The sequence below is a fragment of the Tachysurus fulvidraco genome, chromosome 16 (genome assembly GCF_022655615.1).
Source record: "Tachysurus fulvidraco isolate hzauxx_2018 chromosome 16, HZAU_PFXX_2.0, whole genome shotgun sequence".
In the NCBI taxonomy this organism is placed as follows: Eukaryota; Metazoa; Chordata; class Actinopteri; order Siluriformes; family Bagridae; genus Tachysurus; species Tachysurus fulvidraco.
Genome location: NC_062533.1, coordinates 8688015 through 8700514, shown reverse-complemented (window position 1 = coordinate 8700514; position 12500 = coordinate 8688015). Strand labels below are relative to the sequence as shown.

General features: G+C 38.4%; 1 protein-coding gene across 6 annotated transcripts in view; it reads left to right on the top strand.

Moving 5' to 3' along the window:
• The window catches only part of mark3b (MAP/microtubule affinity-regulating kinase 3b), a 46865-nt gene that overhangs the window by 19998 nt on the left and 14367 nt on the right, over window positions 1–12500 (top strand). For all 6 annotated transcript variants that reach the window (XM_027149038.2, XM_027149039.2, XM_027149040.2 and 3 more), the window contains exons 4-9: window positions 5178–5226; window positions 8929–8994; window positions 9136–9206; window positions 10164–10220; window positions 11182–11418; window positions 12120–12239. In XM_027149038.2, coding sequence (XP_027004839.1) covers window positions 5178–5226; window positions 8929–8994; window positions 9136–9206; window positions 10164–10220; window positions 11182–11418; window positions 12120–12239 — 600 coding nt within the window. The remainder of the gene's footprint in view (window positions 1–5177; window positions 5227–8928; window positions 8995–9135; window positions 9207–10163; window positions 10221–11181; window positions 11419–12119; window positions 12240–12500) is intronic.

Sequence of the window (12500 nt, the reverse complement as noted above, 5' to 3'; positions counted from 1 at the left end):
CACGGTTTCTTAGCTGTGTGACGTGCTGCTGGAAGACCTAGTTTGGAGTGGGGGAACATGCTGTCCTCCTTTCTCCTTCTGCAGCCCACTTTCTCCTGAGCGAAGTGTATTCAGGGCTGTCCCTGGCTTCCAGGGAACAAAGATGGCCCCTGATGTCTGATCTCCAGCATAGGTGCACAAAATGCAAAACAGCACGCAGGTAGATGTGTTGCACGCTCATAACCCGACACGACTCTTTCAAGAAGATCAAATAGGTTTCTGTAATTCTTCTTGATTGCAATCATTATATCACAGCATTACTGAGTTCATGGATCAGAATCTGATTCATTTTCTATCAAAGCCTGGGTCTGTGAATAAGCTCACAACACCTTATCGTTTCTATAGTAACGGATCATTCGCAGCGAATTGGACATAATCTATGGCTGAAAATGTATTTTTAAGGTGTTATTTAACATTGTCATGCTTGGTGAGGTTTTCTGTTATGGAAGGAGTTGCAAGTGTCAGCACTTTGTAAATTTCAGCAAGTTCTTGTTAGTTATAGAAACACAAATATGCAACTTCTCATGATGAGAAAACACAAACCCCTCTGTGCTGAAAACTCGAGTTTCTGTAACGTTAAATATAATTAGGAACGTTTACATAGCCCTTGTTGTTCGTTTAAAAATGATAAGTTTGTGAATGTCTGCAAATCTCTTTAGTATAAGCTTCACAAACTAGTCCTACTATTGAGATTTAAAGTTTTCTGTGTTCGTTTATTATTTATTTTTTAAAACCTTCTTGCATGTTTGTGGTTTGTGTCTGTTGTTTTTTATGTATTAAGTCTGTCTCTGTTTGTACCGCATTATGCTGCATTGTAAATATGAGTAATAGTTTGTAGTGAATGTGTAGTTCGGTTTTCATCCACTCTGGTTCTATTTTGTATTTATATTATCTGTAATTTTTATTTTTTTAACTTATTTTTTCGTGTAGTCACAAAAGTAGCCCCTGTCTTAAACTGCTCTTAATCTCAACCCCTTATCTTTCACTATTACACATATACACACACACACACACACACACGTTTTCTGTCATGTAAACGGAAGCAGACATCGTAAGCAGCTTGCTTAGGCGACTTCCAACCTTTCATTTTCACACTATTACTAAATTTGAGGTCTAAACTGAATTAAATCTCAAGTGCGACCGTGGTTATGTGTCGAAGTTAAATCGAATAGGCTTAAATCTTGATAGAATTTTTGTCCTTTTTAACATCAACCAGTCACTCGAGCATATACCGGCACCATGAACAATATGGTAGCACTTATTCTTCACCTTAAAGTGAAAGACATTTAAAAGAAACTTTTCTGAATGAAAGGGTTTTGTAGTTAAACCTATTTGAATAAAACATCGAGACTGCAATCCTTTGTACGTCTGCGTACTGCATAAATGAAATCATCTTTTAATCAAGTCAGAGACACCAGGTTTCACAGAGGATGATGCAATCTAGTTTCAGTTCATGAATAAAATTCTTTTTATTGCTGGATTTGTTTGTTTTCGCTAGTGTGTACTGAGCCCTTGCATCGTTTTCTGTGGTCGGAATAGAGAAGTAACAGTTTCTGCTGTTTACCTCAGTGTTCACATCACATTTGGCTGATTTTTTTTTTCTCAGAGATAAAATCCAAACCAGACTGAGCAACATAAAACTGGCCTCGTTTGTCAACATTCATGTTGACAGAAATGGTTTTAAAATACTCTTGAGATGAAAGAAACTGACTCTAGTCAGGCTGAAGTAATGTCGTTTACATTCAGCAAAGTCCTGAAGATGATGCCTCAATAAATTGCAGACCAGAGATTTTGCTCTCTAGACAAAAAGTCAATAAACATCATGTGCTTTTTATTTACCGCTTGTTTCTTTCTCATAGCTAACTAGTTTGTCTTATTTTATTAAGTTAGCTAGCAAAACTTGACGAGACTTAGCTAGCATGTGCCTGGTGAGCTGGCTGATGAATTTCTTATTGTCCTTCATCCCCCTGTGGTGTGACTCATTTCTATAACACAAAAGCTGTAACTCATTCTAGGTCATGCTGGCGCCTGCGGATAATGTCGTAGTGTTTACAGAACGCCATTCACACACACTGATGCTTATGATGACTCGTCTCATCTAGCTGTTTAAATGCTGGAAAACATCTGACTTTCATCCTTGAAGCTCTCCCTATCCTTTCTGTTCCATCTGCGTCTGGATGCCATCGGCTTGTTAGCGCAAGCTATGGTCTTGTTCTCGGCAGGATGATTAGCGGTTTCAGGCTGATCGTTGCAGATCTTTCCCACACACAGACACCCAGCATTCCCCTGTCTCTTCAAGCCATTAGGTAATGTAATGAGCTTTCAAAGAAATCTTTGCTATGTTTTTCCCTTCTTCTCACCCTCTCATGGCCTGAGTTACTGTGGAGCCAGATAGGTTTGGACTTCAGGGCTTTTGTTTACCTGCTAATGAACCCTGTGGCTTTGTGAATTCCCATGAGTCCTTGCAGTTTCTCATTCATAAACCAGTCACAAGTTGTTACTTATAGTGTTCCATGCTGCAAAAGTCACCAGTCAGGAGTGTGTGTGTGTTTGTGTGTGTCTCACACCTTCAGCTGGTGAAGGATGTTGATGAGATTGTGTTACTGCTTTCCAGGTTCGGAGTTACAGGACTTTGCTGGATGCTATATTTAACACGTTGCGCCGAGAGCAGATGACTGCACAGTTCCATAAATAAAAAAGACTAGATGCCAAAACCAACCGCTTTCACATCACCTCAGGTCATTCACTGTCTTCTGCACCTGGTCTAAACCACTAGTCTTTGATTTGGGTGTGGTTTAGTCTTTGAGTGTAAGAGTTAATCTCCAGCAATGATTTATGACACAGAAAGGTCTTTTACGACACCCAGATACAGTGTGTGATGTCAGCGTGTATCGTGTCAGCAGCTAATCTAGCTGTCCTGGTTAAGTGGCTGGAGTGCCAGCTTAGCTTTTGCCTGATAACGCTTTAAGAAGCGTTAAAGTTTGGGGCCCGATACTGGTGTGAAATGCTGACAACACTTATCATGGATGGAATTATAAAGCATAACTGATATTAGTGAATGAACACATGCTTAAATTAGTGCATAATCAGTAGATGTTGGCTTATTTGGAATGAAAACCTGCACAAAGCCTGGCTCTTTGTGTGAGACTGGATGCCCCTGAGCTAGCATGTAGTGTATTATTGTTCAAGATGCCTGGAGATTCATATAAGGTCTTAATTTGTATGAAATTACATTTAGCACATTTACTAAAACTATATTGTCTTATATCTTAATATATAAGGTATAAGACCTTATTCTGCACACATACTAACTGAATGCTTATTTGTGTAAACACATTTGAGGCTAAACCACAGGGTACAAAGTCATGTTACTGCCGTGTCATCTTTTAAAGCTTTATACAGGGAAATTATCTTTGATGTAAGTTTTAATTGAGGAGTTGGACCTATAACTGCATCGTCAGTGTCTTGACTTGCGGGGATGGACTAGCAACGGTGTGCTCTTTCATTTAGGACAATTTAAGACAACTTGGAAATCTTTGGTGATGAAAACCTGTTTACAACAAAATACATAACGCATGAGTGATCAGATTCACTTCTGCAATCGCGAGGATTGGCCACATGTTACGCTGCAAAAAAAGGAAGCTGGATTCAGATGAGTCAGGGGCTCGGGTGGGTGAGCCTCGAAGATTCTCTCACTTTACCTGACCTAATCTTAGCCTCTGACATCATCCCTCAAAGCACTGGCTAAACATCCGGTGCGCATGGCACACAAAATTGGAAAGAGAAATTGGCATCTCGTTGCTTGGATTCCACATGATTTCTGTCAGGTTTAATTGGTCTGCTAGGAAACAAAGCCAATGTGACTATATTGTAGTGTATTATAGTGTAACATGGTAATATATATATATATTAGTGTATTGTATATTATAGTGTGGTGCAGTGTAATGTTGTGTATATCATATTGTTTTGTAGTGGAGTATATTATAGTTCTGTACAGTATATCATAGTTTTTATCTACTCATGTAGGACAGCATAATAATGAGATGCATCTTTCTATTGAAAAAAAGAGAAATTAGAATCACTGAACAAAATCGCTGGAGAAAAATTAACTAAATGAAATTGAAACTCCCGTTTTTCTATTTGCTGGTTACTGTGGTGTGTGTGTGTGTGTGTGTGTGTGTGTGTGTGTAAGTTAGCACTCATCTGGTGAAAATATTTCAAGGCACTGAAGTTTCCGTCCACACTAGAGCCAAGCGTTCAATGAGGGTTTGTGTACTCTGATTGCTCACGCAGCATAATGCCAGCACCTATATTAAAAGGTTGAGTGGCTATAGAGATAATGGAAGGAAAGAACATAAGAGCACAAGAGAGCATCAGAGGGGTGCGGAGAAAGTTGCATTAGCAAATTTCTAGAAGCAGGAAATGTCACAAAGGAAACCTAAATGTTATTGACTGTGTGTTTGCTGAGAAGCTTCTCAGAGTTCCACCAATGCATCTGCTTCACTCTGGCTTGCTGCCTTTTAGCAACAGTCTGTCAATCACATCGTCCACTCGATGGCCTGTGAGTTGTATGGCTGTGTGTAACTAGGGAGTGTCACAGGGTTATAGCAGGCGAGACTTGTGTTATGTAGATTGATGTTCAGGAAAATGTTTGTAGAATATTTGGGAGGAATGAGGCGAGGAATGTAATAAAGCTAGTACATGTTCTAAATGCACATTTAATAGCATCAAAGATTCATCGTGTTAGGTCCTGTGTGTCAGTGTATAGTGTCTACTGTAGAAAGAAAATGCTGCACAGCATGTCTGTTAGTCATGTGCAGATTTAGTTTCTTTAGTGACCTGTCTTTTTAGAGTGTAGAATTAACCTAATGGAGTAATAAAAGATCCAGGCTTATACCTCAGTCCTGCAACTGCATGCAGTTTCTGATTAATAGTCCCTTAACAATACATAGCTGTTGCTGAATAATATGCCTGAAGAACAACGGTTAATGGAGAAGTTAATACTCATTTTATGAGCCATTACACAATAACGTAATCACTCAGAGTTTGCCGTTATAGATAGCGTCTGTAAACAAGCTGTTATACTTATGTACTTATTGTTCAAATTGACTCACTCTCTCTCCCTCCTTGTTTTGTAGCTCTTCCGAGAAGTAAGAATAATGAAGATTCTGAATCATCCAAATATTGGTGAGTTTCTAAGAGATTCTTACACGTGCTTTTCATTTTACGAAACATTTTATGATGATTCTTTATTTATTTATTTATAAGCCTATTTGGACTTATAATATTTAAGTGTTTATATTACATTTTAATATAATACTAAATAATATTATTGTAATGGTACTTCAATAATATTTGTCTGTTCATTTGTCTTATTAAAATATATCACCTATATTTTGGTGGTGTATTTTAACTAAACATAAAAACGTCAAAATTTGTTTCTACCCATAGGACCCATTTTATAGCAAACATTTATTAGATTTTATTTGATATTATTTATGGCATAATATGTGATATTAGTGGGCTGTAATTTCCTACTAATAAAAGAAAAAAATTAACAGAAAATTTACAGTCTGCTTCACCTACCCTCAGGAGCCACCAGACTTTGTTGCTTAGCCATGAAACTGAAGGAATTGACTTTTTTTTTAGCTTGCTCTACCTCACCTTCACGCTAATGTAGAGATTTAATGCTTCTGTGAGTACTGCTGTGTGAGGAGGAGGATCTAGGATGCTGTGTGCTTTCCACATGTCTACTTACTAATCAGAAAGCACATGCACTTTTTTGTATGTATATGGCATTCTGTGGCATTTCTTTTTTTTACACTTGTTTATTCCTTAAACAGTAAAGTGTTCTGCTCATGTGAGTTTGTAAGAACAGCACGAATAAATGTGTGTGTGTATGTATGTGACAGTTTAGTTTGCACTGATATAGACCGTGTATAGAGGAAGGAGGACAAGGAGGAAAGCTTATTTATTAACAGTCTCAACCATTTACATTTACAACATTTGGCGGATGCCCTTATACAGAGCGACGTACAAAAGTGCTTTTAAGTCTCTATCGTTGAACACATTAACTCAGGTTCATTAGGTTACATACGTCAGATACCATGAGCCTAAATCACGGTCCAATTTTTTTTTTTAAACACACACAACAAATAGGGAAGAAAGTGCTAATTGAAGTGTTTCAGCTACTCTAGAGAAAGTTCATTCCACCACTTATACTACAGTCTTGTCTGATGCAGTCCATGACCAGATGTTATGACCAGTTTTACCACTGGTACAGTACATGACCAGATGTTATGTATCCATCGATGATAGTGGTAATGAAGGGCAGAAGGTCTTGCGAGTGGAAGGGAGTGGATCCAACGGGCAGGTGGTAGGATTGAGTTGTAAAATTTCTGCTTCTGCTACAGTTGAGAAATGTGACAACGAAGGGGAATAGGGGAATCCTGACTGTGAGATGTAGGTGCAGTCGGGGCAGAAGTGAAGGTCCTGCAGATTTCCTCAATCTTCTTGTAGTAGAAAGAAGCAAAGTCATCTGCTGTCAGGGAGGTTGAAGCAGGTGGAGCCGGGGGGTTGAGTAGAGAAGAGATGATTTACTAACGAATTTAACTAACGAAAATGAACCAAATAACTAACTGCTATTGGTTTGCTTGTTTCAGTTAAACAGAATAAATGTATGAACACTGTAATTGAATTAGTGAGCAGGACTCACAAAGTCATATTTTTTTTCTGGCATACAAGAAACACACACCCACATTCTATAAACACTTTGTCCTTTTTACTTGATTCTTTATTCATGGATATATTTTAAGTGTAAACATACAATTTCCTGAGTGTTTATCTGCGCTCTACAGTGAGAGAAAAAAAATCCTGCACACTGATTAGACTTCTGAGTGCTTGACCTTTGGCTGGAAAACGACACCGCAGTTGATCACAGATGCCCACATTACAAACACAGACAGATGAATCGTTTCAGACTGCAGAAGGACAATGTGTTTTTCACTAATTATTACATTATGTGAAGTTAGTTCAGTTATTGAAACGCAAACCTGTTGTTCAGATCACCTACAAATCTGTACATACACTGATAACTGTGTGTTACTAGTTCGTTTTATTAATCTTAATCTTCACGTAACTGTGTGAAATATCTAGAAGAGCTCTCTAGGAATCTGGCTGGATAAAAGTGCAGATGTTATCATGGCATTACTGTGATAGCACACACACTATCACCTGCAGCTGTCTGCTGTGGGCCGAGCACACACACACATATCAGATAATCTGGCCTGGGGAAGTCTCTTCCTTGGCATCACTGGGGTTATTGTGTTTGGTCACGTTATCTCTTCCGTAGCAATGACCCACTTTTGTTTTGTAGAAGAAAAATGCATTGCATTGGCAAAAAAAAAATTGGTGTTGGCCTTACATTAAGCCTGAAGAACAGGAAACGGTTCAGGCTGCAGGATATGTTAAATGAAGGTGGCAGAGTCATGATGTGGTTTTGTGGAGGATCACGTTGTTCTTTAGGTGTTATGTAGAGCTTAACAGCAGCTAGTTTCCTTTCTCGCTTTCACTCAGTAAGCTACATTTCTGTAATATATTTACATATTTAGCTTAATTGTTATAATTGCAATACTATTACAATTGTATGATTATGTAAGGATTAAAATATGAATGTAATAGGGGAAAAACCCAGAGTTGATATTTTCCAATTATAGGACATCCTGAAGTGTTTTATTCTACCACAGCAAGTTTTTAACAGTTACAGCTTTTTATTTATTTAAAAAAAAAATTTTTTTTGTTTGTTTTTATTTTTAACAGTAAACCTGAATTTAGTACTATCTGACATTTTTTGCATGTTGGTTTTTTTCTTCTTCAAGCTCTGTCAACAATAACTTTAAAGAATGGCATTTATGTGTACTTTATAGTCATTTGCAATGCGACTGGTTAGGGAATGTCCATGAAGTTTCTTATTGTGTAACAGCTTAACTACAGCAAAAGTAGCTAATAAGACGCTAATATGAAGAAATTCCTTTTATTCATCATATGTAATATTACTGAGAAATCAAAAAGCCACAAAGCTCTGTTATAGCTTTACCTTTACCTATAACTTCATCTAAACTAGATAGATATGAAAGTAGTAGAGAAATGTGCAAAGGAACAAGTGCAATTAAATATGTAAATATATGTACATCAATAAATAGGTATAGGTAGATAGATAAATAGGTAATAAAAAGGTATAGCAGGTGTTATGTGCGATAGAATAGTATGTGCAAATAGTAATATGTGGCAGTTGTATAGACAGTTTAGTATGTCTTAAAGTGTGTGTGTGTGTGTGTGTGTGTGTGTGTGTGTGTGTGTGTGTGCATAATATACATTGTGTGTAGAAGAGTAACCAAGGCACATAGTGTATGTACAGATAATATACATAAATGGATGTAAACTAGGGTAAACAATGAATTGACATTTATATACTATAATAATTGATGGAAAAGATGTGACCGAGTGTACAGGGTGTAACAGAACTGCAAGGTCATTACGGCCAGTGAAGTTTTAGCGAGATGTCAGGGTGTGGTGTAGAGTTCAGTAGGTTTATTATTGTCGGGAAAAACAGGCCCTGAACCTGCTGGTTCTGATGCGGATGGTACTGTATTCACATGTACCAAACACATTCATATAATTCTTGTATTTGGAGCTACTGTTAGAGCAGTGTAGTTTAACATGAACACTGTCTGACCAATCTGATTTGAGGATTTGACAGAGCTACAGAGACCTGCATCAAAGTATGAGACTTTGCTCAGTAATATATGCTGTTCAAACAAAGTATGCACCTAAACCGTGTACTGAACTATTTGTCTTTTTGTGTCTCTTCTCCTTTTCTCCACTCTACAGTAAAGTTATTTGAGGTCATAGAAACGGAAAAAACCCTTTATCTGGTGATGGAGTATGCCAGTGGAGGTGAGAACATGTTACCATCATTCATCACCAGTTCATTCTTCAATTCAATTCATCCTTCATTGTAATCTGAATGTTCTTGATTACTGCGAGTGCACTGCAAACATGGATGCTGTGTAATGTATTATGTGGTTTCCTTTGCAGGGGAGGTGTTTGACTACCTCGTAGCACACGGTCGGATGAAGGAGAAGGAGGCCAGGGCTAAATTTAGACAGGTATAGTACTGCAGTGTGCTCAAAAACACGATAAAACAGCCTTTATCACAGGCATTGTGTCATCCTGTACATTTAGGCCATTTGGCTATAATATGTGTAAGCATACTGGCTGTGCAGTTATGATGTAATTGCCATCAGCACTATATCCCACTGGTCTACTAAGTCAGTCGTGTAGGTTATTAAATACCCAGGGTCTCCTTCTCTTCTTCCTCCTCCTCCTACTCCTTCTTCTCCTGCTCAGAGTATTGTGCTGCAGCTGCTAGGAGACTGGCTTATCTGGGGCAGGATGTAGCACTAGGCACAGTACAGCATCACATGGATGGGATGCTTTCAGATCCTTTCCAAGTCAGACAAGTTAAAAAAATAGAAACATGTCGCCAACCTGTAATATTGCTTCTTTTAAAGCCGTAGGCCATGTCCGAGATGGACTAAAGTTTTTTGGTTCATGGTGGCTAAAATGCATGTGAAATCATTTCTGACAACAAAATATTCACATAAACAAGATGTTTTTGTTAGTGTTCAACTTCATCAATTTTGTTTCCTTATCTTCACATTAGTAACATGTTTGACTTTTTTGAAAAGATACATGTACGATGCCGTATCCTTCTTTCTTTGTTAGACATTAAATCATAAAATGACCAAATACATAGCCAAATGATTAAAACAGTGAGGTTTAGCTGCTAAATTGTGGCTCCATCCTGATCACTGCAGACCATGTTGTGCTAGCCAGACACATGCCCCACTTTTAATCAATGGGATTCTGGGAAAATGTGGCCAGTGCTGTCGATGTAACTAATTTGACTTTCACACACCACTCCACATCATGGGTCATTCAATTTGTCCTGGAGTGTTCCACCTTGATCCCTAAACGTGCTGTTCTCTCTTTATATCTCTCTCTCTCTCTCTCCCTCTCTCTCTCTCTCTCTCTCTCTCTCTCTCTCTCTCTCTCTCTCTCAGATTGTATCAGCTGTACAGTACTGCCATCAAAAACACATTGTGCACAGAGACCTCAAGGTAAGAGCCGAACGATGTTGCTCTGTGTAGCTTAGTGGAGCAGGGCTTATCTCTGACTCCCTCGCTCACTCACTCAGTTTGACCAGGCTTGGCTGCTGTGCCAGTCACCACAAAGGCAGGAAACTGCAAAAGTGGCACAATCAGTTCCATGTGCTCGAGAAAGATCATTCTTAGCCAACATGAATTAGCTGCCAACTAATTGGTCATCATTGAATTTTGGCAAAAACACTCTCTCTCCAGATCACTCGCTGCCTTAAAAGTCACAGTGATTAGTGAGTGGATTTTGACTGAGACTTATGTTATATAATACAATTAAAATGTTCTCCAAAGTGTTGTTTATTTTTGTTGTTAAACCTTTTGAATTATTCAAAATATATATATATATATATATATATATATATATATATATATATATATATATATATATATATATATATATATATATATATATATATATATATAGCTTTCTACAGACAAAATGATGCACTTGTTAATAAAATAAACAGATAGTGTTATAAAGCATTAGACTTTGTCATTCTGCCTTTGTGGTGGACTAATGGTGCAAAGTGCATGCGTAATAAACATCAGCAGGAATGTAGTGAATGCATATAATAGATTGATGGGGGAAGAAACGTGTCTGCTTGGTTGCCCATTTCACCTTTTAGTCTCAACGGTCCCTTACACTGCGCTTCGTCTATGATGCATGAGTTCTTAAAACCATGTCAAGAGCAAGGGGAAAACCTCATTTGCTGAAATCTGTTCTGTCTTTATTTGACCCTCTTTACTCTGTGGGATGTGCTGACAAATGATGCATTTATGGTTATATCCTTCTTTTCTGTAATTTTGTTGTTTGCTTGTATTCTCTCACTCTGTCTTTGTAAAATTTCAGCAGTTGAAGTATATGAATATGCCATGCATGGATTTTTGTTTTCATGATTATTGTTTCCTCTTCCACACTTAGGCAGAGAATCTGCTATTAGATGCAGATATGAACATTAAGATAGCAGACTTTGGCTTCAGTAACGAGTTCACGCTGGGCAACAAGTTGGACACGTTTTGCGGCAGTCCACCGTACGCCGCTCCCGAGCTCTTTCAGGGAAAGAAGTACGATGGACCAGAGGTGGACGTCTGGAGCCTGGGGGTCATTCTCTACACACTAGTCAGTGGATCGCTGCCTTTTGATGGCCAGAACCTGAAGGTCAGTCTGTCCTTCTGATGTCATTTGTACACAGGTCTACTATGCTTTGCATAAGTATTCAACCTTACTTTTACCCATTTTGTGGTGTTGTAATAACAGTTACTGAAATGTTCTGGAACATATGTGTCAGCTTTGCACATCTGGATCTTAGCACACCTGTAATTCGTGCCATCATTGCTCGAACCGTATACAATAATTTTTCAACAGAATTTAAATGGAAATAGGTCTGTCTTTTGACTGGTCCATTCTAACACATTCAGGTCCTTGTTTTTGAATCGACATGGACGTGTTAAACAACGATTGTTAGCTTCTTGTAAAAACATTCCAACATTCTCTTGTTGTTGTCATAAGATATGTCTCAAATAGCATACTGTAAACCTCAGCTACTAATCTTGTAGAACCAGAACCTTCACTAAAAACAAAAAGTGATTTAAACAAATCAGTACAAGCAACTCTCTGTAGAGAAATCGTGTTAGACATGCATGCGATGGAGCAATGAAAGAAAAATTGGCTAAGAATTCAAGACTTCAGGATACACAGGGAAGTCATCTTTCATATGCATGGTATAAATCAGCTCAAACTCTAGCCTGAGATGTCTCTCAGTGACTGTTTGAAACGTGTTTAGCTTTGTCATTGCCACTTCCCCAGCTAGGTATTTAGAAATCCTGTTTCCTGTGTATGTATTGTGCTGATTGATGCAGGAGCTGCGAGAGCGAGTGCTAAGGGGGAAGTATCGCATTCCCTTCTACATGTCAACCGACTGCGAAAACCTCCTCAAGCGCTTCCTGGTGCTCAATCCTATCAAGCGGGGTACACTTGAGGTAAGAGAAAACAGAAACATAGTTTGAACCATGCTTCCCTCAATCCAAGCCCCATTAAAAAAAAAATAAAAAACCACCACTGTACACAAGCCGCTGGCAGCTTGCCCATAAACAGCAGTCTAAATTAAATTTGGGTCAAGGTTGGGTCAACGAATCAGAATTGGGAACAGAGGAAAGGATGGTGTCAGGAAAACTGAGTCAGCTGATCTCGAGTGCACATTTCTACCAACAGGCATGCACCATGCTGAATTGCCAAGCTAC